The sequence below is a fragment of the Monodelphis domestica genome, chromosome 1, assembly GCF_027887165.1.
Source record: "Monodelphis domestica isolate mMonDom1 chromosome 1, mMonDom1.pri, whole genome shotgun sequence".
Lineage (NCBI taxonomy): Eukaryota > Metazoa > Chordata > Mammalia > Didelphimorphia > Didelphidae > Monodelphis > Monodelphis domestica.
The window spans coordinates 708,134,678-708,159,056 of NC_077227.1; the positions used below are offsets into that span (position 1 = coordinate 708,134,678).

At 40.4% G+C, this 24,379-nt stretch overlaps 1 protein-coding gene across 2 annotated transcripts in view; it reads right to left on the bottom strand.

Annotated features, from left to right (window-relative positions):
- Positions 1–24,379, bottom strand: part of FANCA (FA complementation group A) — a 94,909-nt gene that overhangs the window by 2,262 nt on the left and 68,268 nt on the right. The window contains exons 29-42 of one of the 2 annotated variants that reach the window (XM_016427916.2): positions 22,795–22,868; positions 21,882–22,010; positions 13,028–13,112; positions 11,121–11,293; positions 9,852–9,957; positions 8,727–8,786; positions 7,719–7,823; positions 5,797–5,909; positions 3,654–3,798; positions 2,577–2,639; positions 1,496–1,601; positions 1,038–1,122; positions 555–711; positions 38–130 (exon numbers count right to left, since the gene is read on the bottom strand). In XM_016427916.2, coding sequence (XP_016283402.1) covers positions 38–130; positions 555–711; positions 1,038–1,122; positions 1,496–1,601; positions 2,577–2,639; positions 3,654–3,798; positions 5,797–5,909; positions 7,719–7,823; positions 8,727–8,786; positions 9,852–9,957; positions 11,121–11,293; positions 13,028–13,112; positions 21,882–22,010; positions 22,795–22,868 — 1,494 coding nt within the window. The other variant, XM_016427918.2, reaches the window with a different exon arrangement.

The following is a 24,379-nucleotide window of genomic DNA, read 5'->3' on the forward strand; positions in this document are numbered from 1 at the left end:
CTTGGATAAAAACCACAAGTGAAAATCTTGACATTACCTCCATTATGCCCGAAAAGCTTCTCTTTGGACACCGTGGTATCCAACGCAGCAGAAATAGCCGAGCTTTTGTTATCAGCTCTAAAGGATCCACCTACAGACATGTCAGAAGTGAAGTGTATAAACTTGCTTTAGGCTTTATTTAAAAAATTGAATCAAACTGTATTTTGTGTATACATGTTAATTTAGTCTCAGGTCCCTTATTTTAAAACTAGCTGAAAGTGTGACCCTGGGCAAATCAATTGCCTGGCTCTTGCCCCCTTCCCTTCTCTTAGAATTGACACTGTAACAGAAGGTAAGGGTTTAAAAAAATTAGCTGAGAGTTAACCTTCCTTTCAACTAATCTGTCATTGCTAAATCACACTCCTTTGACAAGAGGGATTTAGCTAGTTCATACAAACTAATTTTAACATTTTGTACATTTGATCTGATAGCAGATGTTTTGAAAGTGTCCTGGATGGATACAGGAAAGGCATCATGGGAGGGAGACTGAATCGTGATCTGCACCCATCACTTACCTGTTTGCAGTGCTCTTGGCTGAAGCCAGCTTTGGCTGAAATTGCACTGGTTTCTCCTGCTACAAAAAGCTGGACTAACTTCAGGTACATGTCAACAGCAACATACAGAAAGGCTTGCTCTCTGTTAAAAAGATCTTCATCAAAGTAGGCAACAAGGCTAAAGGGGAAAAAGCACAAGGTAGGATGGGAGATAATGGAGTAAATGATAGGCCACCACAGGAGAAGGTAAAGTCCAGGGATGAAGTCATTTGTCTTATTAAGAACAAAGTGACAGGTAAATGCTTTTCTAGCTCTTGTGTGAAATTCTCTGCCTAAGTCAAAGTGTGTAAGCAAGTCATAACTGGTGCAGCTCCTTACAAGTAAGAGTTTGAATTTTGTTCTCTTTCCATAGCACATGGCAGCAAGGCAGTTTTACACTTTAAAGGTGGGATGGTCCTCAGCACCTAAACCCTCCCCCATTCAGGCTCCAAGCTGGACTGTTACCTGTAGAAGGTGAAAGGCAACATCCTGATGTACTGGTCTGGGGCCAAATGTAAAAGAACTTGATACCTTCCATTTGATACATTTTCTGTAATGCCAAGAGAGAAAAGGCTCAGCTTAAGTCTAAGGGCTGAAATACTCTTGCTAACAGCATAATAATGGGAAATGCATTTTTTCCCTGGAGGATGGGTTACTTTTAGGGAGTTTGTCAAGCATCAGGAGGTAAAGGCTCTTTAAAGCTGAAGAGTAGGGGTTAATTCCTCACCACTTGATAACTAACTCTAAGATCATGAGCAAGTTAATGCAGGATGAGATAGTGACTTCTAGAAGGAAATCTTGTTATGGGTGGTATGAAAGCTGTTAGAAGAGGTTTATAAGATAGGGGGATTTGGTGGTCTAAGATCCCATCACTAGTTGGGTCTTCGTGTTAAGTCATGCTATATATTCTCTTTTTCACTCACCCTTCTTTGTCAATTGAAAGAGAACCAACCAGGATATTTTTCTTTTCTCCAAGCATCCAAGGACCTCTGCACAAATATTTAAAGGTTTCAGGGAACTCATTCCATCCTGTTTTGATTTTTGACAAAAAGTAAACACTGTAAATCTCACACTACAGGGGAAAGGTTGTAATTGTGAGTTTTGGTCCCCTAATCTATCCCCACTTCTCTCTGACTTTAGCAGTCACTTCTTCATTTTCCTCATTTGTAATATAAGATGAATTTTAGGTATCATGAAAGAATGCCTTTTGTGTATACTGGGGAATTGAGAACGTTAATAGGAGCGTAGATTTAGAGTAGAAAGGGCCCTTTAGAGGCTTTCAAGTCCAACCATCCCATTTTACAGAGGAAGAAACTAAGAACTAGAAATATTAGGTTATTTGCCCTAGGTCACACTGATTAAAAAACAGTGATGAGACTTGGACCTGGGTTGTCTGATTCCAAATCCTTTGAGTGCTATTTCTATTGTGCCCTGATGCCTCACTGAGGAGGATATAAAAGATTAAAAATTCCCAGAAGGCAGGTGCTAGGCCATTGTAAAATATAATAGTGTTCTCCTCTTAAATATTGAGATTTCTCATTTGGATGCAATATATCTATAGAGTTGCCATGGCAGGCAAGTCAAAGACAATTGAAACCACTTGGAAGAATTCTGAATTTCCCCCCTCCCCCATTTCTACTTGATTCCTAAGGCTTAGATCCCATACAGGAGGACTATGTAGACAGATCGTCTTTGGGTAAGGGAACAAAGACCTAAAAAATATGCCCTGTCATACACAGGTCAGAGAATGGAAGGCACAGTCTTCCCTTTAACTCAAATCCTGTCATTACATCAAGAAATAAGGTCTAAGCCATCCTTAAAGACTATTCCAGGGAACCTTTTCAAGTGAAGTAAAAGATCTTAGTTTTCCCAACTCCTGAAGATGGTCATCCTTTGTCCTATGAGGAGTAGGACTTCTATGCTGACTCACACTGGAATAAGGCTGCCTGCTAGAACTAGAACTACATATTCAGAACAAGTTGAGGCTGAGAAGAGTTAACTTACATTTGGTGCCAGATATGATGAGAGAAGGCTCATAAGGGAAAAGAAGAAAAGAGGGAGCAACAGCTGTAAACAAAAACATTTACATACACTGCATTAAAAACTCACATGTCACTGACAACACGAACTCTTTCTACACAAATACTGTGCAAACTCCACTTTAGGGGACTGTCCCAGGATGGAAACTGTACACAAAACCTACTTTCAATCAAACAAGACGATGATTCTCCATCAAGAGCAAGTTTCTTACAGGTTAGGTCTTAATCATTTGCTGTCTGTTTCTGAATAGAACTGCTATTTTCTACATAAAAAGATTTCTTTCTGTGAAGCACACAGAGCCTGACATTCAAAAGTAAATCACAATGCTACAGATGAGCTTTCTAGATGGGATGCTGTTGACACCTGTCTCCTATAAACTATATGGAAGGGAAAGGAAGGTAGTTCTGTAGAGAAATCAATATTGGTACCTGTGGAAGCAAAAGTTTTTAGAAGACTTGCTAAAAGGAGGGCAGGAATTCTATAAGCATTTGGAGAGCCATGGCCTATCTTCTCCCCAACTTCCAACAGAAGTGGAAGAAAGAAGTAGTGCAATGCCCGACACTGCCTTCTAGAATGGCTTACTATAGTACCTCAGGTACTATACTAATATTTGGAAAGGCTTCCTAAGTTTTCCGTAATCTCCTCTTCTGTCTTTTGTCATCTATTATGCAGCTAAATGGAACTGAGAATGGCTCTTATAAATTTTGGTCTTTGTTTCTCCTGAGCTCCTCATTTTATATCATGCTTATTCTTCCACCATCATTCTAGGCCTCATCTTAACTTTTTTCATTGACTGACTTAACTGAGAAATTCAGTCCGTGGATGAAACAATGGAAGTAATAGTACTAGATCAATATAAAGCACTATTAAGAAACATCTAAGTTAACCTGTGTGACTTAGAAGGGAAATGATGTGAGACCTCGGTACTCCCTGACTAAAGCATGATGAAGCAATCATTAGAGCCTTGGGCTGTTGAAGGCTTTCTGTTTAGAAGTGGATAGCTAAAGGGAAGGGAGAGACAAAAAGAATTTCCTTTCTTACCTCCTCTCTTTCACATTCCAAATTCTTCAGAGTTGTTTTCATGATTTCTTGGGCTGCTTGTTGATGAATGATGAAATACAGAGAAGCAGCAGAAATCCAGGGAGTGCAAAAGTTGGAGGAAAGCACTGCTTCAGAGGATACAAAACTAAGGAAGATTACAAAGAAACTTATTATGGAAGCCTTAAGAATCATGAGCCCTACAATCTTCTCACCCACTTGATTGTGTAGGCTTACATTCTGAGTTCAAGTAAAGAAAGGCTTTCATGAACCTTTGAGAGGTCTAACATAGCCTTTTTTCCTCCTTTAAGAATAAAGGTTTCTTCTTTTTCAAAAATCTATCATACAGGAACTAAAACTTTCTATAGTTGGACAAGAGCAAGGCTAGATCTTCCCACTGCTAATGTATGAAATGATGTGTCAGCTTCATTCCTTTGAGGCTGTGTGGCCCCTTTTACAAATCATAATAGATCACAGAATTTAGGGATCACCCAATCAATCTTCTCATTCTAGAGGAGATGATCTGAGGCTTGGAGAGGTCCATGGATTAAGCCTGCCTCTCTCTGGTTTGACCCCAAGGCCACACGCCTGTGGTTTAGTCACAAATAGTAGAAATTCTCCATTGAGTTTGAAGGCTCTAGGGAGATAGTAATCTTTACATGCTACTGTTATTGAATTATCTGAAAAAAGGAGGGGCAGCCTGAGGACAGGTGAGCCTGGGAGAAGAGAAGATCCAGGAGCCATCCTGTCTGTTGATCAGTCATAGAACTGGTGATCTAATAATACCTGCTCTGCCACCAAGCTAGATGACATGGGGACACAGAATCTGGGGGCTCCTAGTGCTTATGATATGGGGTCCAGAGACCTGGACTCAGGAGTCCTTGCTTCACCACCTGGGACAAATCCCTTCACATCTGTGCCACAGCTGAGGCTGCCTCCTTTCTAAAATGTCTCACAGGGTTGTTGTGAGAATTGAAATACTACATAAAAACACTTTATAACAATTATAACAGTATTTTTTCAGCTAGCAAATTAATTGGGGATAGATTAGATTATTTCATATGGTCGTATCTGATTCACAATTTCACCTGGGGCCTGTCCTGATTCCTGATCATGAAGGAGCCCACTTCTTTGTCTAACTGTAATCTACTCTGCACTACCCCACCCCCACCCCTGCAATCTCTAGCAAGTGGCATAGGTTGTACCTACAGAAATTCAAAAGATCCACAGCACTAAGGGACACAAAAGGAATGATGATCTTCAAAAAGACCAACAGATTCCCTAATATGCATAGACTGACAAAGCTCTACAGTCTCTTCTCAGTGAGATGGTAAGAGTTTGCTTACACTGCAGTTCTGATCACATTATATTCTGTCTCTGTCTATCTAGCTTTGCTATGCCAACTTCAACCAGGGAGATTTCAATCAGTACTTTACGCACTGTGTCCTTACAATGCTCTCTGTTTCTGAGCAGAACTGCTATTTTTTATGCAAAAATACTTAGCTCTTTGAACCACATATAAAGCTTGACATTTAAAAGTAAACCACAAGCTGCAGACGAGCTTTCTAGATGGGATGCTGTGATACTTGTCCTCTATGAACTATATGGAAGGGAATGGAAGGTAGTTCTATAAAGAAATCAATATTGGTGCCTGTGGAGGTAAAGGTTTTGGGGAGACTTTCCAGTGGCCTTTTTAACCTCCAGGGTCTCCAGCCTTTCTGAGGTTACTAGTTATGCCTATGAACTGCCTTGACTGGTCAACAGCAGTGATTTAAAAGGTGCTCCTATGGGGTTAAGATATAGGAAAATGCCTTGATTTTTTTCATACTCTAAAACTCGGGGTATCATCAAGTGAACCTAATTGGGTCTAGAAGTCCAGGTAGATTAGAAAAAAAGAAAGAGTTGGGAGAAGCACAAGCCCAGCACATTGTGGAAGATCTCACAAAGAGCCAGTGAATTATAAAGCAGACATTGATCTATTCTGTCACTGCTGAAAAACCGTCAAAGCTGGTTTTCACTTTGCCACAAGTCTTATTTTTTTCCCCTCGATGACTGCATATGATGCTCACTTGGCCCATCAGCTAATGGTCTACTTCCCTAAGAGTCCCTTCCTCCTGCCCTTCTTTTTCCAGCTGTTCCTACTTACGTCCTGGCAAACTCCCGGCATGTGGCTATGTTTGTTAATTCCTGGGGCAATGCAGTCTGGAAGTGTCTTTTCCACTGGCACTGAACCACAGGCTCCAGTCTCGACCACCATAACTAGAAGGTAAAAAAAGCATATCCCAGTGAGCTGGACTAGGTTAGGCTACATCAGGGCAAAAAAGCCAGAGAGACTATTAAACAGGAAAGGGCTGGCTCTTCAGTCCTCTTCCTTACAGCACAAATGGAGGGAGTCTGCCTGCGAGGGCAACAGTATAATCATTTATTGAGAGCCTATAATACCCAGAGTGCTGTGCTAGACTTTAAGAGTACAACTAGATAAAAGATAAGTCTTTGTAGGACAAAAAATACAATACATGCCAAATGCATGATGTAGACAAGCACTCCTACAGTTCAGAGGAGGAAAGGCCTGATGAAATATGATACAAGTAGAAACGGCTTCCCTGAGGGGAAGACTTAAGCGAGGCATTGAAAAAGGGATAAGAAGTTGATAAGCAGAAAGGTAAGGTGGGGTAATGCTTAATAAAGGAACTGAACAAAGGTGTGCCAATGACATGCTAAGAGGGAAGGGACAGAAAATGATAGATGAGTGTCTGGGGAAGTCTGTTTAGAGAAGTAGTGAAGGAAAAGTTACAGGAGGCAGGCTACAGGCAGAGCTGAGAGCCTTAAATGCCAAGCCAAGGAATCTGTACTTCTGTGAAGACACCCAGAAACCAAGCCAAGTTTCTGAGCAGGTGTCATATATAAGGGAAAGATGGCCTGGAGAAGGAGGAGGCTGGAGGAAGGAGGACAGCCTTCCCGTCGATCTCTTCCATCTCCAGGATCGATAACCTTTCCCAGACTGCTTGTTTTAGTTACAGGCCCATGTGGCTCTCTTGATGTGCCACCCACTGTACCTTCAGAGACAAAGGGGTAGCCAGGAGGCACCACAGTGTGCAAAGCCCCAGGTCTGGAGGAAGGGAAACTTGATTTTTTTGGGCTTATGAGGCATGCCTGCCCCAGATTTCCTCATTTGTAAAATAGAGATAACTACACCCATCAAGTGCTTAGCATGTAGTAAATGTCATACAAATGTGAGCCATCGTTGTTATTATTATTGAGAGTAATAGCTATGAGAATGTAAAGAAATAATTTGAGAAGTATAATAGGTGCAGCATGGTATAGAAGGAAGAGTAAAGAATCTGGAGCCAGAGGACCTGGGTTCAAATCCTCTGCTCTATTTGCTGGCACATATGACCACAAGCGAGTCATGTCATCCAGTCCCTTCCACCTCTACAGTCAATTGTCCTTGAAAAACTGATAAGACTGGATGTGAGAGTCGAAGAAAGGAGAAACCAAGGATAAAGTAGACTGATTCTCTTTTCTGACATTGTTAATAGTTTTTAATGAAAACATGGCTTTTGTGGTTAGTTTTGAGAGGGTGGATGTATATTTTGGGGGCAATGTAGACATGGCTGGGTGCTTAGTATATCCGCTCATGGTACTCAATCAAGACAGAGGAAACTAAAAGGGGGGATTGAGGAAAGGGAGAGGGGCTTAGCTGTGATGTGCTTTTGAAAGCTAGGCAGAGACCACTGGAAGTTTCCTCAATTATGTGGCAGATGGAGTAAATAGTCTGATATTTCTTGCCAACTTTTGTGCTAGGAGGAAAGGCCCCCTTGAGCAAGATCAAAATAGTCCTGGGGAAATGGGAAACTGGGAACACCCCGATACAGGTGCAGGTCTGAAGAGGCCCTGCTAATGCAATAGCCTTTAACTCATCCACAGGAGCTCCCTATTCAGGCTTTAAAAAAATAGGAGATATACTTTTGGTTTAGGCAAGTATGTGTGTGTGCACATGTACAAGGGGGCTAATGAATTTTCCTTTCTTTTCAAGCTAGAAAATTTGCTCAAAAGATATTCTCTTACCACCGCAGAGGACAGGATTATTGGACATTGGGTTTGACAAGCAGTCAGAATCAAGTTAACCTCCTTGGATGGCTCTCTGCAATTTAGACAGGCACTCAGGAGACCCTGAAAAGGAGATATTACTTTTACATATTGCTAATTGTTTTATAGTTCTTTATTAGCTACCAAGAATAAAGAGCTTGCCTTGACCTAAAGGAGCAGAGTTTTTCTTCCCTAAAGAATCTAGTGTACACCTGAAAAGCAGCTTCCTCGTGTGTTGACTTTAGACCATTTCATACTTCTTCCTTTTCATATACACAAGATGGTAAGCTACATCCTGATACTACCTTCCTTAATTAAGAAGCTTCGATTTGGAAATCATTCCACTTGGCAGAGAGGTGGGCCTATCTCCATGCCCGTGACTCGTTGTAACAGAAGAATCCTTTCTAAGGGGGAGAGAGAAGGAAGGACAATTTTTATTTCACTCCTTTCCCCTACACACAACATATGCTCCAGCCAACTGGCTTGTTCACGGTCTCCATCTTATTTTGCCCTCTCCCACATCTGTGTATTGGCCTGCACATACCACCTTGCATCCCTGTAACTTTCTGGAGGGCAGGATTTATCCTCTAGCTTGTACTGGAATCATATTTGTAGCCTCACCACCCAGTGCAGTGTTTGGTATAAAGTAGGTACTTGATGTGGTTAGAACAGACTTTCCTTACATCTCTGCCTACCAGAAGCCGTCCTTCACTTGGCTCAGGCACCAGTTCATTCATGAAGCCTTTCCTATACTTTCCACCTAGCTGTCATCTTGTCCTGAGTGTCTCATGCCATTCCAACAAATTCTAACTTGTTTGTTATTTGGGTACAAGTCTCTATCACCTACTGAAATGTAAATCCTTTGAGGATCAGGTTACACTGTTTTCCATCCCTATTTTCCTACCACCTAGCCCAATGAATTGCACAGTGTAGGCGCTTAATACAAACTGGTTTGAAAGGGAGCACTCTGGGGAAAAGAGAGATTACCCTGAAGAAGTGGATGGTGATGTCATGGGCCAGGGCACATTCTCTAGGAGAGATGTTTTTCTGCAACACAATAAAATACCAATTCATCCATAAATAACTCACAACTGAGAGGTAAAAGAACGCAGATGGGAGAGGAGACACAGAAAGGAGAAAGTCATGTAGCATTTTGAATTCTTCTTAGAATATTTAAAGTCTGTCATAAAAGAATACAAAATTTGTAAGGGCTGTACACTAATCTGCAAGGCAGGAATACAATAAATTTCTGATAAATAAATGATCATAATTTCAAGAGGCAAAGTGCTAAATCATCCCTTAGACTTCAATCAATTTACTTTGTACATAAATAAGTACAAGCCTTCTCCGTGAAATATTTTTATCCCTTTGTTGAACCAGAGGATCTATCCCATTAACTGCTATTTAAATCCAGACAAATGGCATCCATACACCACCATGTGGACTTAGCAACATTAATAGTCAACACAAAGATCTGGATCACAAGGAGATTATAGAATGCAAGTCAGGCTCTCCTTCTGACTATCTTGGAGCTATAGTCTCAGTCCAAATCCAGAGGGAGACAGTGTAAAATCACAGGTAGCAGCACATTCAGTGGTGATCCTCTTTGGGGTCTCTGGGCAGCAGGAAGCCGAGGCCATAGGCATCATATCATTAGTCTCAGCTTTGACAAGAAAAGGACAGTGAAATGTGAGGCTCTCCCCAACCTAAAGGGACAAAGGACAAACAATGCATTTCTCCATAAGCATGCAAAGAAACAATTCCACGGTCAAGAGACCACATTGTCAGAAATGAATTGCCTGTCCTGGGATTGCTGCTCATCCTTGTGTGCCATGTAGACATAAAGTAGATCAAACACAACAGCACTGGCTCTGGAGAATGTTCAGGGTTCGTCAAAGGTCAAGGCAGACTAAGTTATCTAAACTCATTTGATCACCAGCAAAGCCAGCAGCCACCAGCTATTCTACTTGGAGGAGTCATAAAAAGTAACAGGTGTCAGATTCCAAATGACTAAGAATTTAAATGTCGGTGCTCCCTGGCTACCACTCACAGCCTTCACAAAACTTTCAGAGCAGTAAAACTCTATTTTGAATTCAAGAATGTCCTACATACCAATTCTTTGTTGACAAAGTGAAAGAAATCTTTGCAATGCAAAGACCTTTGCCATCCTTCCCGGTGGGTACTGATGAGAACTGAAGGAGGAAGACCCAGGAGAATACTTGAAAGAAAGATTTAAAAGGTAATCAATGGTAAAGCTACAAAATAAAAATAACATTTGTTTTTCCCCTCAAAGATCTACAATGCTTCCTGGTGAAACAAATTTTAGTGCTAGGAAGAATTAGGTTCATTTCCATAATCCTCCCATGACCCACTAATTGGTACAGTGACAACAACACTGCATATGAAATCAGAAGACTTAGGCTACAGTCAATCCCCTCTTTACTACTTTCTTCTGGAGGGTCTCGAGCAAGTCACTTAACCTCTGAGCTAGGTGCTCTCTAAGGACTCTGACCCCTGAAAATCTTATGAGTGACTGCTCAATGTAATTCAGCTAAATTACTGGCAGATCCAAGGTTAAAACTGAAGGCTAAAGATTCTAAGTCCACTGACTGTCCATGACATGGCACTATTAATTCTTTCGTGCATCTTTGCATTTCTGAAAGGTAGATTTTGATTATTCCAATTTCATAAGATATGAATATATTAAATATCTATCTCAATGTCACATACTAATGTAATTAGACTGCCCAATATTCCTCTCTTTAGTCTGGTTCCTAGACAGCAAATTATAAAATTCTCACATATCTATACCAGGGTATGGATTTGATTTCATTTTTTAAAAAGCCACCATAGACATAGTTTTTTCTTCATCACTAGCTAATGACAATTTATAGAGTATAATTCTCAAAATCCCAGTTATGCACATTCTAGAATATAAATGAAATTTGCTAATTGAACATTCATATACTTTTCAAAACTTTTGTCCCTTTAAAAAACTCTCAAGGGGGCAGCTGGGTAGCCCAGTGGATTGAGAGCCAGGCCTAGAGATGGGAGGTCCTCAGAAACTTCCTAGCTGTGTGACCCTGGGCAAGTCACTTAACCCCCACTGCCAACCCTTACCACTCTTCTGCCTTGGAACCAATACACAGTATTGATTCCAAGATGGAAGGTAAGGGTTTAAAAAAAACTAATAAAAATCTTTCAAAGAGTTTAAACAATCAAATGGTGAGGCTGTCATTAAAGGGAAAGAGCAAGTACACTTTATAAAGTCATGAAGAAAGCAATTCAGTATAATACAAACTGCAACAAATTACTATCACAATTCTTTCTGGCCTAAATTTTCTTTCAGAAATCAGTTAACAGCTTATATCTGGATTTTACCTTTTGTACACAAGCAGCTCCTGATGCCTTAAGAGTCTTTCCCCAACAGTTGAACCATTGCCCAAAGTCTGTAACCTTTTTTTAAAAATTCTGAACAAGAAATGTCCCTCATCATCTGATGAGCCAGTGTTTGAGCTCCTCCACCTTTCCAGCTCCAGTTCCAGCACCATTTCCTGAAAGAGAGAAAGCACTCTATTAGGTGATCTAACATTCCCCTTATAAAGCCTCTGTTTATATTTACCCTAAATAAATTGTTTCCGAATCAGTTTTTTAAAAGAAATAAATGTTGGCTTTCCTAACTACACTCTGGGATTTGTTGCTAACATCACAATGTAGGGAATTATTCTAGAGTTGTCTTAGAATAATTTGCTAAGAATTGTATGATTATGAATAAGCAGTAATGAGAATAATTTGTTTCGAAAACTAGCTCTGAAAGCAATTCCCAAAATGAAAATTCCAAAATTGTACTGAACAGTATTGTTAGAATATTAATGTGGCCTCAGATCACTGCTGTTAAGGTTATTTCATTATTTGCATATAAATATGATATTTTTCTAAAGTAACCTTCTAAAGAAAGACCTTAAAATCACACCTCAGTTAAACACAATTACAACCAAGTAGGGATAAGACCACTAGTTAGCACAGTGGAATGTGCCAGACCTGGAGTTGGGAGGACCTGGGTTAAAATCTGACTACATACATTTCCTAGCTATGTGACCCTGGGCAAGTCATTTAACCCCAATTGTCTAGCTCTTGCTGCTCTTTTGTCTTAGAGTTGATACTAAGACAAAAGGAAAGGGTTAAAAAATAGAGGGTGGCAAATTGACAATCAATTTCTTTCTGAATGCCCATTAAAAATAGGAAAAATTTAATAATTATGCCAATTTTTAAACACATCTTTTCTTTTTCTTCCTCATTTACTCTTTCTTTAATGCTCAAGGACAAAGAAGAAAGCTGCAACATTTTAACATAGTTTTCTATAAAACCACAATCCCACTGGAATACGCTACCTCGTTTAGATTTTAAATGTCAGCAGTACAATACCTCTGTTTTAAGGTATTTATTCTTACTAAACAGCTACTCTGAGAGTAGAGGCAGATATCTCAGTTTTTTTGGTAGGATTACTTTATTTTTAAGAGTTTTGTTCATTGTTCAAAACCCCTTCCATGATCATCACTTTGTCTTTTTTTTTGCATTCCATAAGAAGCTTAAAACCTATACACTAATGAAGTAAAAAATGTAAATCAAAAGCTCATTTTTCTGTCTCTTGATTCAAGAATTCTTAAGGGTGCAAATCCAAAGTCCATGAATGAAAAACAGTGAAATTTAACTGATTCCTCTGCAAATAAGAATTATTCAAAAGCTCTTTAGCAGTAGTGTGGATGAAGGTCAGTGTGGAAATGTTTTTTAAATGAGTGAAAATCACATGGAAAGGTTGATTTTAAAAATTAGAAAGAAGTTTGGCCCATTTCTAAGTACCTCTTACTTCAGTAATCTTAATAGCTTTGAGAAGTACAAATTAAAATTATTTTAAAAGACCTGCTTTGGGATTAAAAATTATTAGATGCCTTATCTTAGCAAGATAAAAGATTTGCTTATTTTTCTTTCAAGAGCAAAATCCAAATGAAGACTTCTTCAATGAATACTAATTCACTTTCTAAAATTAAAACCTACTGTTATTTTTGTGAGCTGCTACTTTTTATAGAATTTCTGAGTCTGAAAAGTCTGTCAGTCATTTTAATGAGTCTATTTCTACTGGACTTTCTTAAGAATGCACAAAGCTTGGGGCATCTTTGTGTATTTTTAGGGTAAATAAAACACAGTAATGGACAGCTGATCTGGGATCTCCCTGGCAATAAAGGCAAGGTAAAAAATGTGCGTGCATGTGTCCTGGTCCACAAACCCACCTGTAATCTGGACAGAACATCACGATTCACTGTATTGCCACAAAGGGGCAATTCTGAACTGTCCAAGTGATGACAACTATTGGGCCTGAAATTAAAACAGATAAAAAAAATCATAATTGCTTAACAATTAAGAAAATCACATCCACTGTGTTGGCTCTGGTATCTAACCATCTGGTCCAGTGGTACACTGACTACCTGGTGTACTGTCCACTAAAGGAGGGAAGGTTAGTTCATCCTTCAAGCCCATCTCATTGTTCAATACTGGAAGGAATCTATGTACTATTATAAACTGATATCAAACATTCAGAATTTATTTTTTTCTAACAGGTTCTATTTCTGTTAGCCCTTGACTAGACATAGTTTCTTCTTAGCTCCCAATTCATTTGCAAAAAGTAGCCAACTAGTGCATACTGTTTATATGATGCTTAAGATAAAGTTTCCCCAGTAACAGGCAAGAAAAACAATTAGCAAAGACTGTTGCTCTACTGCCTTGTTTGATATTTCCTACTAAAGACCTATGTGTCCAATGGAACCTAAAACCAACCTAACTCTCTCCTAACATTCTGAGCCTTAAGAGCTACACAATAGCTTTTGTAATTTTTGATCCTACACCAGAGATGGCAAACCCTTTAGAGACCGAGCGCTGGGCCCTGCCCCACCCCACCCCTCAGACTGAATGCCCCCAGAGAACACTTGGTGTGCCCTGCTCCCCTACTGAGTGCCAGGAATGCCCCCAGAGGAGAGTGGAAGTGCTGCCATTGGGCTGCTGGGTGGAGGGGGGGGAGAAGGTGGGGAGAGGGAGAAGGGAGCCGATCTGCCCAAGTCCCTATGTCTTTCTAGGAATGAGCTGGGGTGGAGGAGGGGCATGGTATGTCCACAGAGAGTGCTCTGCATGCCACTTTGGCACCATTGCCACTTCCATGGTTCCCTTTCTACCATCGTCACTCAGGAACATCTCCTTTGGGGATCACTCAGTCCATATCTATTGCCCATTCAAGATTCTGCTGACTTCCAAGACATTCCCTTCCTTCCTCAATGAGTCCAGTGCCTGACAGTCTCTATCATCCCTAGCTCGTGCTCTTATACTAGGAGACTTCAGCACACACGCACACACACAATCCTAGGGAAAAAAAAACCCTTATCTTCTGTCTTAGAATCAATACTAAGTATCAATTTCAAGGCAGTAGAGCCATCAGGGCTAGGTGACTGGCATTAAGACTTGCCCATGGTCACATAGCTAGGTGGCTGAACCCACATAGGATTTGAACCTAGGATCTCCTTTTCTCCAAGTCTGGTGCTTTATCCACTATGCCACATAGTTGCCCCAAGTATACAAATTGATATTTCTTCAAATAAACTTTTGAATTCTTCAACTTATTTCCCATGATCCACTTCTCCACTTCATCTTGGCTACACAGAAACATTTCTATCTTGGATCATGCCATCATTCACAAATGTTCCACTTTCATGTTCATGAACTCTGAAATTCCTTTATCTGATCAAAATTTGTTTCAATTCCAGCTCTCCCCCTCTGCCTGGCATTCCATAACCCTATTCTTCAGTACCATGACCTCTAGACCTCCACCCTTCAATTCTTCCCTAGGGCCTCAACCCTGCACTGGCTACCCTCTCCTTTCCCCATCTTGACTCCTTAGTGAACCAGTTGAATTCCACACTGTACTCAAGTCTCTCATCCCTTTATCCTACTGAAGTTCTTGTTCTGCCAGCCCTCAGCCTTGCATTACTCCTGCTGCCTTCATTCCTACACATATGCTACCAAAGAAAACTGGAGAAAACCATGAAATCATGCTGACTGGTGTACCACAAATTTAGATTATGTTACCTCAATGGGGTCTTCTTTGCAAAAAGGGCACTCTTTTACACTTCTCTAATCTATACCAATCCTTTCCAAATCATGTCCCTCCATCCTCTCAGCTGAGAACCCTGCCTCATTTTCTACTAAAAAAACTTAGGCCATTATTTGAGGACTCTCCTTCCCCTTCCTCCCCATCTCATATTACTCACATGCCATCCACTACTATCTCCTTCTTCACTCCATCTCATATGAAAAGGTTATCCTTCTTGCCAAAGCCAAACTTCTTACCTGCACAGGGGATCCCATTCTATTCTGCTTTCTCTAGAGGATTTTTCTCAACCTAACTTCTTTAATTCTCTTCAGTCAACCTGTATTTACGGGCTCCTTTTAAGCTTCCTACAATATGCCTATTTCTTCTCCATCCTCAAAAACCCTACTCTCTGTATGCAGTCTGGCTTCCAAGTTCACCATTTCCCTGAAACTGCTCTCTCCAAAATTACCAATGATTCCATTTTCCTCAGTTCTTTATCTTTGTTGGCTTCTCTGCAGCCTCTGTCACTGAGGCTCTCCCTAATCCTCTCTTCTCTCCAGGTTTTCATGGCATTGCTCTTTCCTGATTCTCTTCTTTCCTGTCTGAATGATTCTTTCTCAGTCCCTTTTGTTGGATCTTCATCAAAATCTTGTCTACTGGGGGCAGCTGGGTTGCTCAATGGAATGAGAGTCAGGCCTAGAGATGGGAGGTCCTAGGTTCAAATCTGGCCTCAGACACTTCCCAGCTGTGTGACCCTGGGCAAGTCACTTGACCCCCATTGCCTAGCCCTTACCACTCTTCTGCCTTGGAGCCAATACACAGTTTTGACTCCAAGAGGGAAGGTAAGGGTTTAAAAAAAAAAAGATCTTGTCTACTAACTGAGTGCCTCCAAAGGCTAGACTGAGCCCTCTTTTATTCTTCTTTATGCTATGTCATTTGGTGATCTCATCAGTTTCTATAGATTCAGTTACCTATATGCTGATGATTCTCAGATCTATTTATCTAGCCCTAACCTCTCCTGGCCTCTAGTCTCCTTGGCTTGGTGGCTCTTGAATTTAACTATTACATTCTAGAAGTTGTCAGCTGAGGATTTCTTTCTGGAGGCATCTGTGAATTCTTTCAATTTCAATTTTATTTTCTTGTTCAAGGTTCTCTGAGCAGTTATCTTTAATAATTTCTTGTAATATAGACATCCAAGGTTTTTTCATCATCATGACTTTCAGAGAGTTGTGATCGAGGAATGATCCAGAGACTTTTAATGACAGAGCCTGGAAGAAATTGCAAGGATTTCCATCCACAGTGGGGGATGATTGAGGAGGCTTGGAATCTTGAGGGAAGAGAGATTCCAGGTGGGAGGTAGCTGATCTCTCTCTCTCTCTCTCTCTCTCTCTCTCTCTCTCTCTCTCTCTCTCTCTCTCTCTCTCTCTCTCTCTCTCTCTCTCTCTCTCTCTCTCTCTCTCTCTCTCTCTCTCTCTCTCTCTCTCTCTCTCTCTCTCTCTCTCTCTCTCTCCTCTCTCTCTCTCTCTCTCTCCTCTCTCTCTCTCTCTCTCTCTCTCTCTCTCTCTCTCTCTCGTAAGGATGACAGGCTGATCAGAGATTTCTCTCCTGAGCCATACAAAATCTCTCATTGAATCTAATCACCATTCCCCCCAAAGATACCAAGAATTATGGCAGAACCTGAAAAGAATAAAAACAGCATAAGAAGATCTCCTATGACACCCTGCATCTGGACATTGGCACTGCTATGATAGACCAGGGGTCACAAAACCCTGAACCTCTTAGAGATCAAGCTGGCAAGCTTGAATCTCTCAACTTTGGAGGGAAGGAAAAAGATATTTTAGACAGGCGGGGACTTCCTTTACCCTCTTTCCTATAAAACCCAACCTGCAGACATCTTGCTTATCTTACCCCTAATCACAATTTGTTAGAATAAAGTTGTCAGTTAGCCTAAGTTGACTTCTTGTCATATTGGCAGAGGGAGAGAGCTGATTTCTCTCTTTCCCCAAGGGAAGAGGTTCACCCATTAAATCAATTAGTAGAAGGGAGTAAAGGCAGGGTTAGTGGAGAGACATATTTGAAGAAGACTGAAGGGGGGGGGGGAGAGGGAGAATCCATCTCACCCTTCTACCTTCTGGGCGTTTTATCAACAACTTTTTCTCCATTATACCCAAACCAACTCTCTAATACATAGTCCAATTATTCTCAGGTTGTCTCTCCTAGATCTATTTTCTAGATTAGTTGTCCTTTTAATAAGATGTTTCATGTTCTTTCATTCCTTTGATTCTGCTTTATTGTTTCTTGATTTCCCATTAAAATTTTCTAGATGGTCAATTCTGATTTTTAAGGCCTGGTTTTCCTCTGTCAGTTTTTGGTTCACCTTTTTTAATTGGCCCATTTCTTCTTGTATTACTTTCATTTCTTTTCTCCACTTTTCCTCTACTGCTCTGGCTTTTGAAGTCTTTTTAAAATTTCTTCCAGATAATGTATCCATTCCATATTTTTCCTTTGCACTCTGCCTATGTTTCCTTTTCTTTTGTTGTCCTCTTTTGTATCTGCACCTTGCTTTTTGTTGACATAAAAACGCTTTAGAGTTAGGTCCTTTTTTGGTTGTTTGCTCATTTTTCCTATCTGATTATGGGTAGGATCTGTTTTCTGTGAAGTTGGGGTATTCTCTTAATCTTCAATCCTTCCTGGATGCTATTTTCGGCTTATTTTCTGGGTTGTTACTAGATGGCCTGAGGGCTGTAAGCTCTGATAGTCCCCTCCCCTTGCTGATTCAGTTGACCAGTGAGACTTAGCTAGCTTAAAGACTTTCCTCAGGCTTGAGTGTAAGCTTTTGATCTCAGTCTGAACTTGACCAGGTCAAGTGCTGATCAAATTCTAGCCTCAGGCTTAGGCTCAAGTTTTTTTGTCTCAATGTATTTTTCAATCAGGCACACCCTAGATTTCCTTGTCCTGGAGCTTCACCCTTAGTTTTGGGCAAAAAGATCCTGGGGATGTTCCCCTTGAGAACTTTGTCCTCACCCCAAACTGTGGATTATGTCCTTGTTTCAAACCCAGATGGAGATTTCTGGCTTTACTCTGGGTCCACACAGATCATTGGCCCCCTTCAGCCCTGATTGCCCTGGACTGGAACACTAGACTTCTCCACAAGTTTGAAATTTCAAGGGGCATGAGTTGGCTTAGACTACTACTTGCCCCTACAGGATCTAAGGGTCTGCTTACTAGGCAGGGCTTAAGCTCAGAACCTGTGAGAGCAGATGTGGGAGTTGGGGGGTGGGGGGTGGTTTGCTCTTGGCTTGCTCGTCATTTGCTGCTATGCCTCCTACTACTTCTGCATCCCTCTTATCTCAGTTCCCCAGATGGTTTCTGCCTACCTTTTGGGTTTTTCTTTTTTTGAGGGTTGTTTCATTCTGTATCTTGTTTTTTCTTTCACTCCTTTATTCGTTTTGTGGCTATTATTTTATTTTTGGTTGGAGAGGATTTTTGTGGTGAAATGGTGCTGCTATTCTGGTTACTCCTCCATCTTGGCTCCACTGCCAGAAATCTCCTTGCCTAGTCTCCAAACTTCAAAATGTCTATTAGAAATCTGGAACTTGGTATAAACTTAAACTTAAACTCAACATTTCTAAAAGTAAACTTAATACCTTTGCCCTCAAATTCTTCCCTCTTCCTTACCCTTTCTTATTCCTGTCAAGGGTCCCACCATACTCTTGGCCCCCAGGTTCACAACATAAAATGTCATACTCAACTCTTCATTCTCTCTCAGCTCCATTTGTTGCCAAGTTCTATCTTTGTAAAATCTCTTCTTTCTTCTGACACTGCCACTACCTGGTGCAGGCCCTTACTCCTCACATTCAGTAACTACTGCAGTAGCCTATTGTTGATCTGCTTGTCACAAGTATCTCCTTACTCTAGTTTATCCTCTACTGGTCTTCCTAAAGCATAGGAAGAAGAACCACTTCATCTTCCTTTTCAGTAAACTTGAGTGTCTCCTTAAAGGCTCCAGGATCAAAAAGAAACATTTGTTTGGATTGTAATGCCTTTTTAAACCAGTCCCTTCCTATTTTTTAGCCTTCTGACTCCTAACTTCTCTCTACATATTGTCCATAGACCCTGGCCTCCTCACTGCTTCTCAAGCAAGATACTCTCCCTCCTATCTGGGGGAATTTTCCCTGGCTATGTGTCCTCCATGTCTGAAACTCTGTTGCTTCTTATATCTCTGCCTCATAGTTTCCCTGTGTGAATCTTAAAATTTCTCAGACTTGTGAATGTTAAAAATTCTCAGACCCTACTTCAGAACAGTTGATTAAGACCATTCCCCATTTTAAACAATGAAGGGACTTAGATCAGGAATGTGAGAACTCTACTCCACCCATACTTAAGCATACTTTAGGGGAAGATAAAGTTGTAAACTCTTTATTGAACAATGAAAAGTACTTAACTCATACTTATAGTGAAGCAAAAGCCTTAAGCTAAGTCGATTTTTAGGAAGGTGCTAAGTACCTATGAAGGTCAGGCAACTTGCAAACTAGCAAGGGACAAGCTTAACAAAAGAGGTGTGAGGTTTTAGTCTACGCAGGTGTGAATTACTCAAAAGTTTAGTCTACTCAGGTGTGAATTAAGAATGGTCTGTGCTTTGGAAAACGTCTACTGTGATTGGTAGATGTGAGAACTTAGGGGAGGTGACATAGGAGAAAATTCTCTTTAAAAGGAGGTCAGAAGCTGAGAGAAAGGAACTCTCTGTGAGGACGAACTTTCTGAGAGAGGCAGCTTGTCAAAGTTGATGGAAGGGCTCAATGGCTGAACTTAGTTGAGCTTCAGGAGCTGAACTGGTGGGTCTCTCTGAACACTAGGATCTTTCTTGGGACAAGTCTTGTGGTGAGTGGATTAAAGACTGACTGATCTCTCTCTTAAGGCTTTGGCCTAGGCTGGCCTAGCCCTTTTCTCATTATTTCCTCTTTCTCTCTCTCCCTTTCATTAATTCTTTAATTTGTATTAATTAAAATCTCTATAAAACCCAGCTGACTTGGGTATATTTAATATTTGGGAATTTTCCCATGGCGACCACTATATTTTTGATTTGAAACCATATTTTTGTGGTCAGTTTATGCCAACCACTCTTTTAACTGTTACACCTGGCTCAGCTAAATTCCCATTTTCTATAGGAAGCCTTTCCCAGTCCTCTTTCATTTGAGTGCCCAGCCTCTGAGATGACCTCCAATCTGTCCTATCTGTGTCTTCTTTGTATGAAGTTATTTTTATTTGCAAGTTGTCTCTTCTATTATACAGTGTGATCAAGGAGCATTTTTAGTCTTTCTTTTATCCTCAGTGTTTATATAGTGCCTGGCACATTCTATGTGCTTAATAAATGGTTGACAACTTGTTGACTTAAGGCTAATTACATAGATTTTAAAAATGAATGAGACTAGTCCACCTACCAGGTAGCAAAAGGTACCACCTTCTTCATTTCCTTTTTCTGGAAGCAGAGAAGGGATACAGAATACAATATTCATCACAGCCATAAGAGAGATCAGGAAGACAGATTATGCAGCAATAATCGGCTATCTTCCTTGTCCCTATCAGTTAAGCCACTGCCTCTCAGGTTACTAGGGGTAGGAAAAATGTGGAGATGAGGAGTTTTTAAAGGGAAAGAGCATGACTGTATAAGAAACAGCAGAAACAACTATTTAGACAGTGTCATAGAGTTGTCAAGGTCCTTACAAGACTCCTGAAATAGGCAGGACAAGTATTATCCTGGAGGCCAGGTGGTACTATAGTAAGAGAGAAGAATCTGGAGTCAGTGGAAGTGGGTTCAAATCCCAGCTCTGCCACTCCCTATCTGTTTGGTTTAGGGCATGTTTATAATGATCAGGTTCTCAATTTCACAGGATCATAGAACCTGAGAGTTGAAAGAGGTCCAAGCAGTCATCTAGTTCAACTCTTACCCCAAATAGGACACTTATCGCATATCCCATGTAGTCACATAATCTTTTCTGAAAGACCACTAAAGCAAGGAAACCCATCACCTGTTGAAGCAGCCCATTTCACTTTTGGGTTGTTCCAAATGTGGGAAAGTTTTTCCTGACATCGGTCTCTTTGCAACTCTGACCCCTTATTCCTGGTTCTGTCCAAAGGAGTCAAACAAAATAGATCTAATACCAGCTCCACATGACAGTTCTTCAAATACTTGAAGATAGCTATTATGTCCCGCTGGCTCTTCTTTTCTCCAAGTTATACAGGCTCATTCCCTACATGACTTGGAGTTAAAGCCCTCAATGTTCTTCTTAAACTATGGTTCCAAGAATAGAGCACAAGCTCCAGCTGAAGCCTGATGAGACAAGAGTACAGGAGGATAGCTACTTCCTTATTCCTAGAGCTTTTCCCCCTCTTAATACAGTTCAAGATCACATCAGCTTTTTTAGCTGCCACACGACATCACATTGCTAAATGCTGCAGTCCACTAAAATCCCACAAATAGTTTTCAGAATAACTATTATGTAAACATGCTTCCTGCTCTCCCCCATTTTATACTCATAAAGTTGGTTTTTTTGTACCCAGGTTTCTACATCTGTAGAAATGAGGATGCTAGACTAAATGATCTCAGAATTTTTTATTCCTATATCAGCAACTTAAGCTTGTCAAGGCTCAGTAAGTTGCCTAGGACATAACTTCAGTTTTAGCACTGCTACAATTAAAAGCAAAATAAAAATACTCCTTTAGAATAGGGATTCTTAAGTGGGTCTTTGAGACCCACAGACCCCCTAGAGAGGTAATGATAAGATTTCAGGGGGGATTGTGATCTCAGATAGGAAAAATAATTCCATCTTTATTTTAAGATAATTATAATTAATTTAACTTATAATACTAAGTATTCTATTTATGAATTTAAAAACATTATTCTGAGAAGTTCAAAAGTTTCACCAGATACTCTAAAATGGGTCCATGACATAAAAAAAAGATTAAAAACCTTCTTTTTAGTGCTTCCTCTCAAATTATTAAAGTACCTCAGGCAGAAATCCACTGCTGTCTCAATAAGAATTGCGCATGCTTTTTCCAAATCTCCATCACAGCCTCCAGCCACAGAAGATTCTGGAAGGTATTGCTGATACAAAGCCCACTGATGAAAATACTGTCTGCAACATCAAAATAGAAAAATTGGTTTCTTTTTGTAGCTTAAATAATTACATACTAGAAAATGAGAATAAGCTTTGATCCTGAGAAATATAAAAAAAGAGAAATAGTTCAGCCAGGATCCTGATGGACACAACAGCTAAATCACTTATACAATCCACAAGAAATTGTTCATCTATCCATAGATATATTTTGAACTATTTCTACCAGTGGATCTACTAGGGAGAACTGAAGTGCAATACAGTATATAATCTTGTACCTTGACTACTTTTTAAAAAGTTTCTTGACCATGATTTTTTAAAGATAAAGTATTTATTTCTACTATCTCTTTTCTCAATATTAGATAATTCCTTTTGATGAAAACAAAAATGAGAATTAAAGCATTTAATTTAGGGAATTATCAAAGAATCTGCCACAATTTGGATGTCTAAGAGGAATCTGACCTTAATACAAGTCAAAAACTTGTGAATGAAATTTTATATCATAGCCTTTAACCCTCTGTCCCTAGAACTATGGTTATATTTGGGCAGCTAGGTGGTGCAGTGGATAGAATACCAAGCCTGGAGTCAGGAAGACTCATCTTCCTGAGTTCAAATCTGGCTTGAGACACTAGCTGTGTGACCCTAGGGAAGTCACTTCATCTTGTTTGCCTTAGTTCCTCATCTGCAAAATAACCTAGAGAAGGAAATGGCAAACCACTCTAGTATCTTGGCCAGGAAAACCCCAAATGCCATCTCAAAGAATAGGACATGACAGAAACAACTGGACAACAACATGATAATTTACCTTTCTGCATCTGAAAGAATATCATTGTCAGGTTTAACTTCCATCTCAAACAGCAGCCAATCTTTGTAAGTTAGCTGAGTAAAAAAAAAGTTTAATTTAAAAGGTGAGAACAATGAAGTGTCCCTAAAAGTAGTTTGCCCTCTCTAAAATTCCTATTTCCTTATTAATAATTTTCAATATCTCCCTATTTACTGGCTGCTTTACAAACATACCCCTGTTTCCCCATCTTTAAAAACCTTCACTTGTTCCATATACATCTTTGCTACCAACTTTTCTCTCTCCCTATTTTCATGCATAAACTCCTTGAAAAAACACCTCTACTTTCTTTCTCTTCACTTTCTTCTTAACTCTCTGCATTCTGGCTCCTGACCTCATCACTTCACTGAAACTATTCTCTCCAAAATTACTAATGATCTCTTACTTGCCCAACTTAAAAGCCTTTTTTCAACACTCATGGTTCATCTTTGATGTCAAGAATCACTTCTCTTTGATATCCTCTTTAGTTTTTCAATACCCTGCTCTCCTGGTTCTCCTCCTATCTGTCTAATTAGTTTTTTTGTCAATCTCCTCTACTATATTTTTACCCAGAACATAGCCTTGGAGGGACAACCAAAATGCCTCTCAAGTTCTATTTCTCTAAATCAGTTGATGGTGAACCTTTTAGAGACTATGTGCCATGCCCCTCCCCTTACCTGCTGCCTTACCCCAGACAGTGAAGGAAGAAAGTGCTCCCATTGGGCTGCTGGGCAGAGGGGTGGGTGTCCTCAGGGTTAGGATGAGGGAGAGGAGTGGCCTGAGCATTTTGCTCCCCTCCAGCTCTGCCACCTGTGACCTGACCACCTTATCCCAGGCAGTGGAAGGAGAAAGTGCTCCCTTTGGGCTACTGGGCTCATAGGGGTGGGTCAAGTGAAAAAATGTCCTCAGGCTGGTGGAGAGGGGGAAGGGAGCAGCTTGACCAGAGTCCCTCTGCCTTTCTAGGAATAAATTCTGGTGGGTGAGGGGTACATGCCCACAGAAAGGTCTCTTTGTGCCTTTTCTGTCATGTAGGTTCACCATCATGGTTCTATATTATTCCTCCAGGTGTTCTCATCAGCTCCCATAGATTCAATGATCATCTCTATGCAGATGATTCTCAAATCTATTTATCTAGCCCTAATTTGTCTCGACTTTAGGCTCACATTTTCAAAGGCCAGTTGGTCATTGCAAACTAGGTATCTTAAACTCAATATGTCCATTACGTGTTATCTTTCCCCCACATCATCACTTCTACCAAACATTTCTACTATTGTCAAGGGCACCACCATCCTTCCAGTTACTAGGCCCTCAACCAAACTGGCATCTTCAATTACTCATTCTCTCTTATCCCAATCATATCTGATCTGTTGCCAAGTTCTGCAATTGTACCTTTGAGACATCTTTCATATACTCTCCTCTGACCCTGCCACTACTCTAATGGAGGCCCTCATCATTTCATGTACGGACCCTACTGCAGTAACCCTGTTATATGGTGTTCTTGTTTCAAGTCTTTCCCTATTGCTGCCAAATCTCTACTCAAATTACAAAATGATTTTCCAGAGATCAAGTT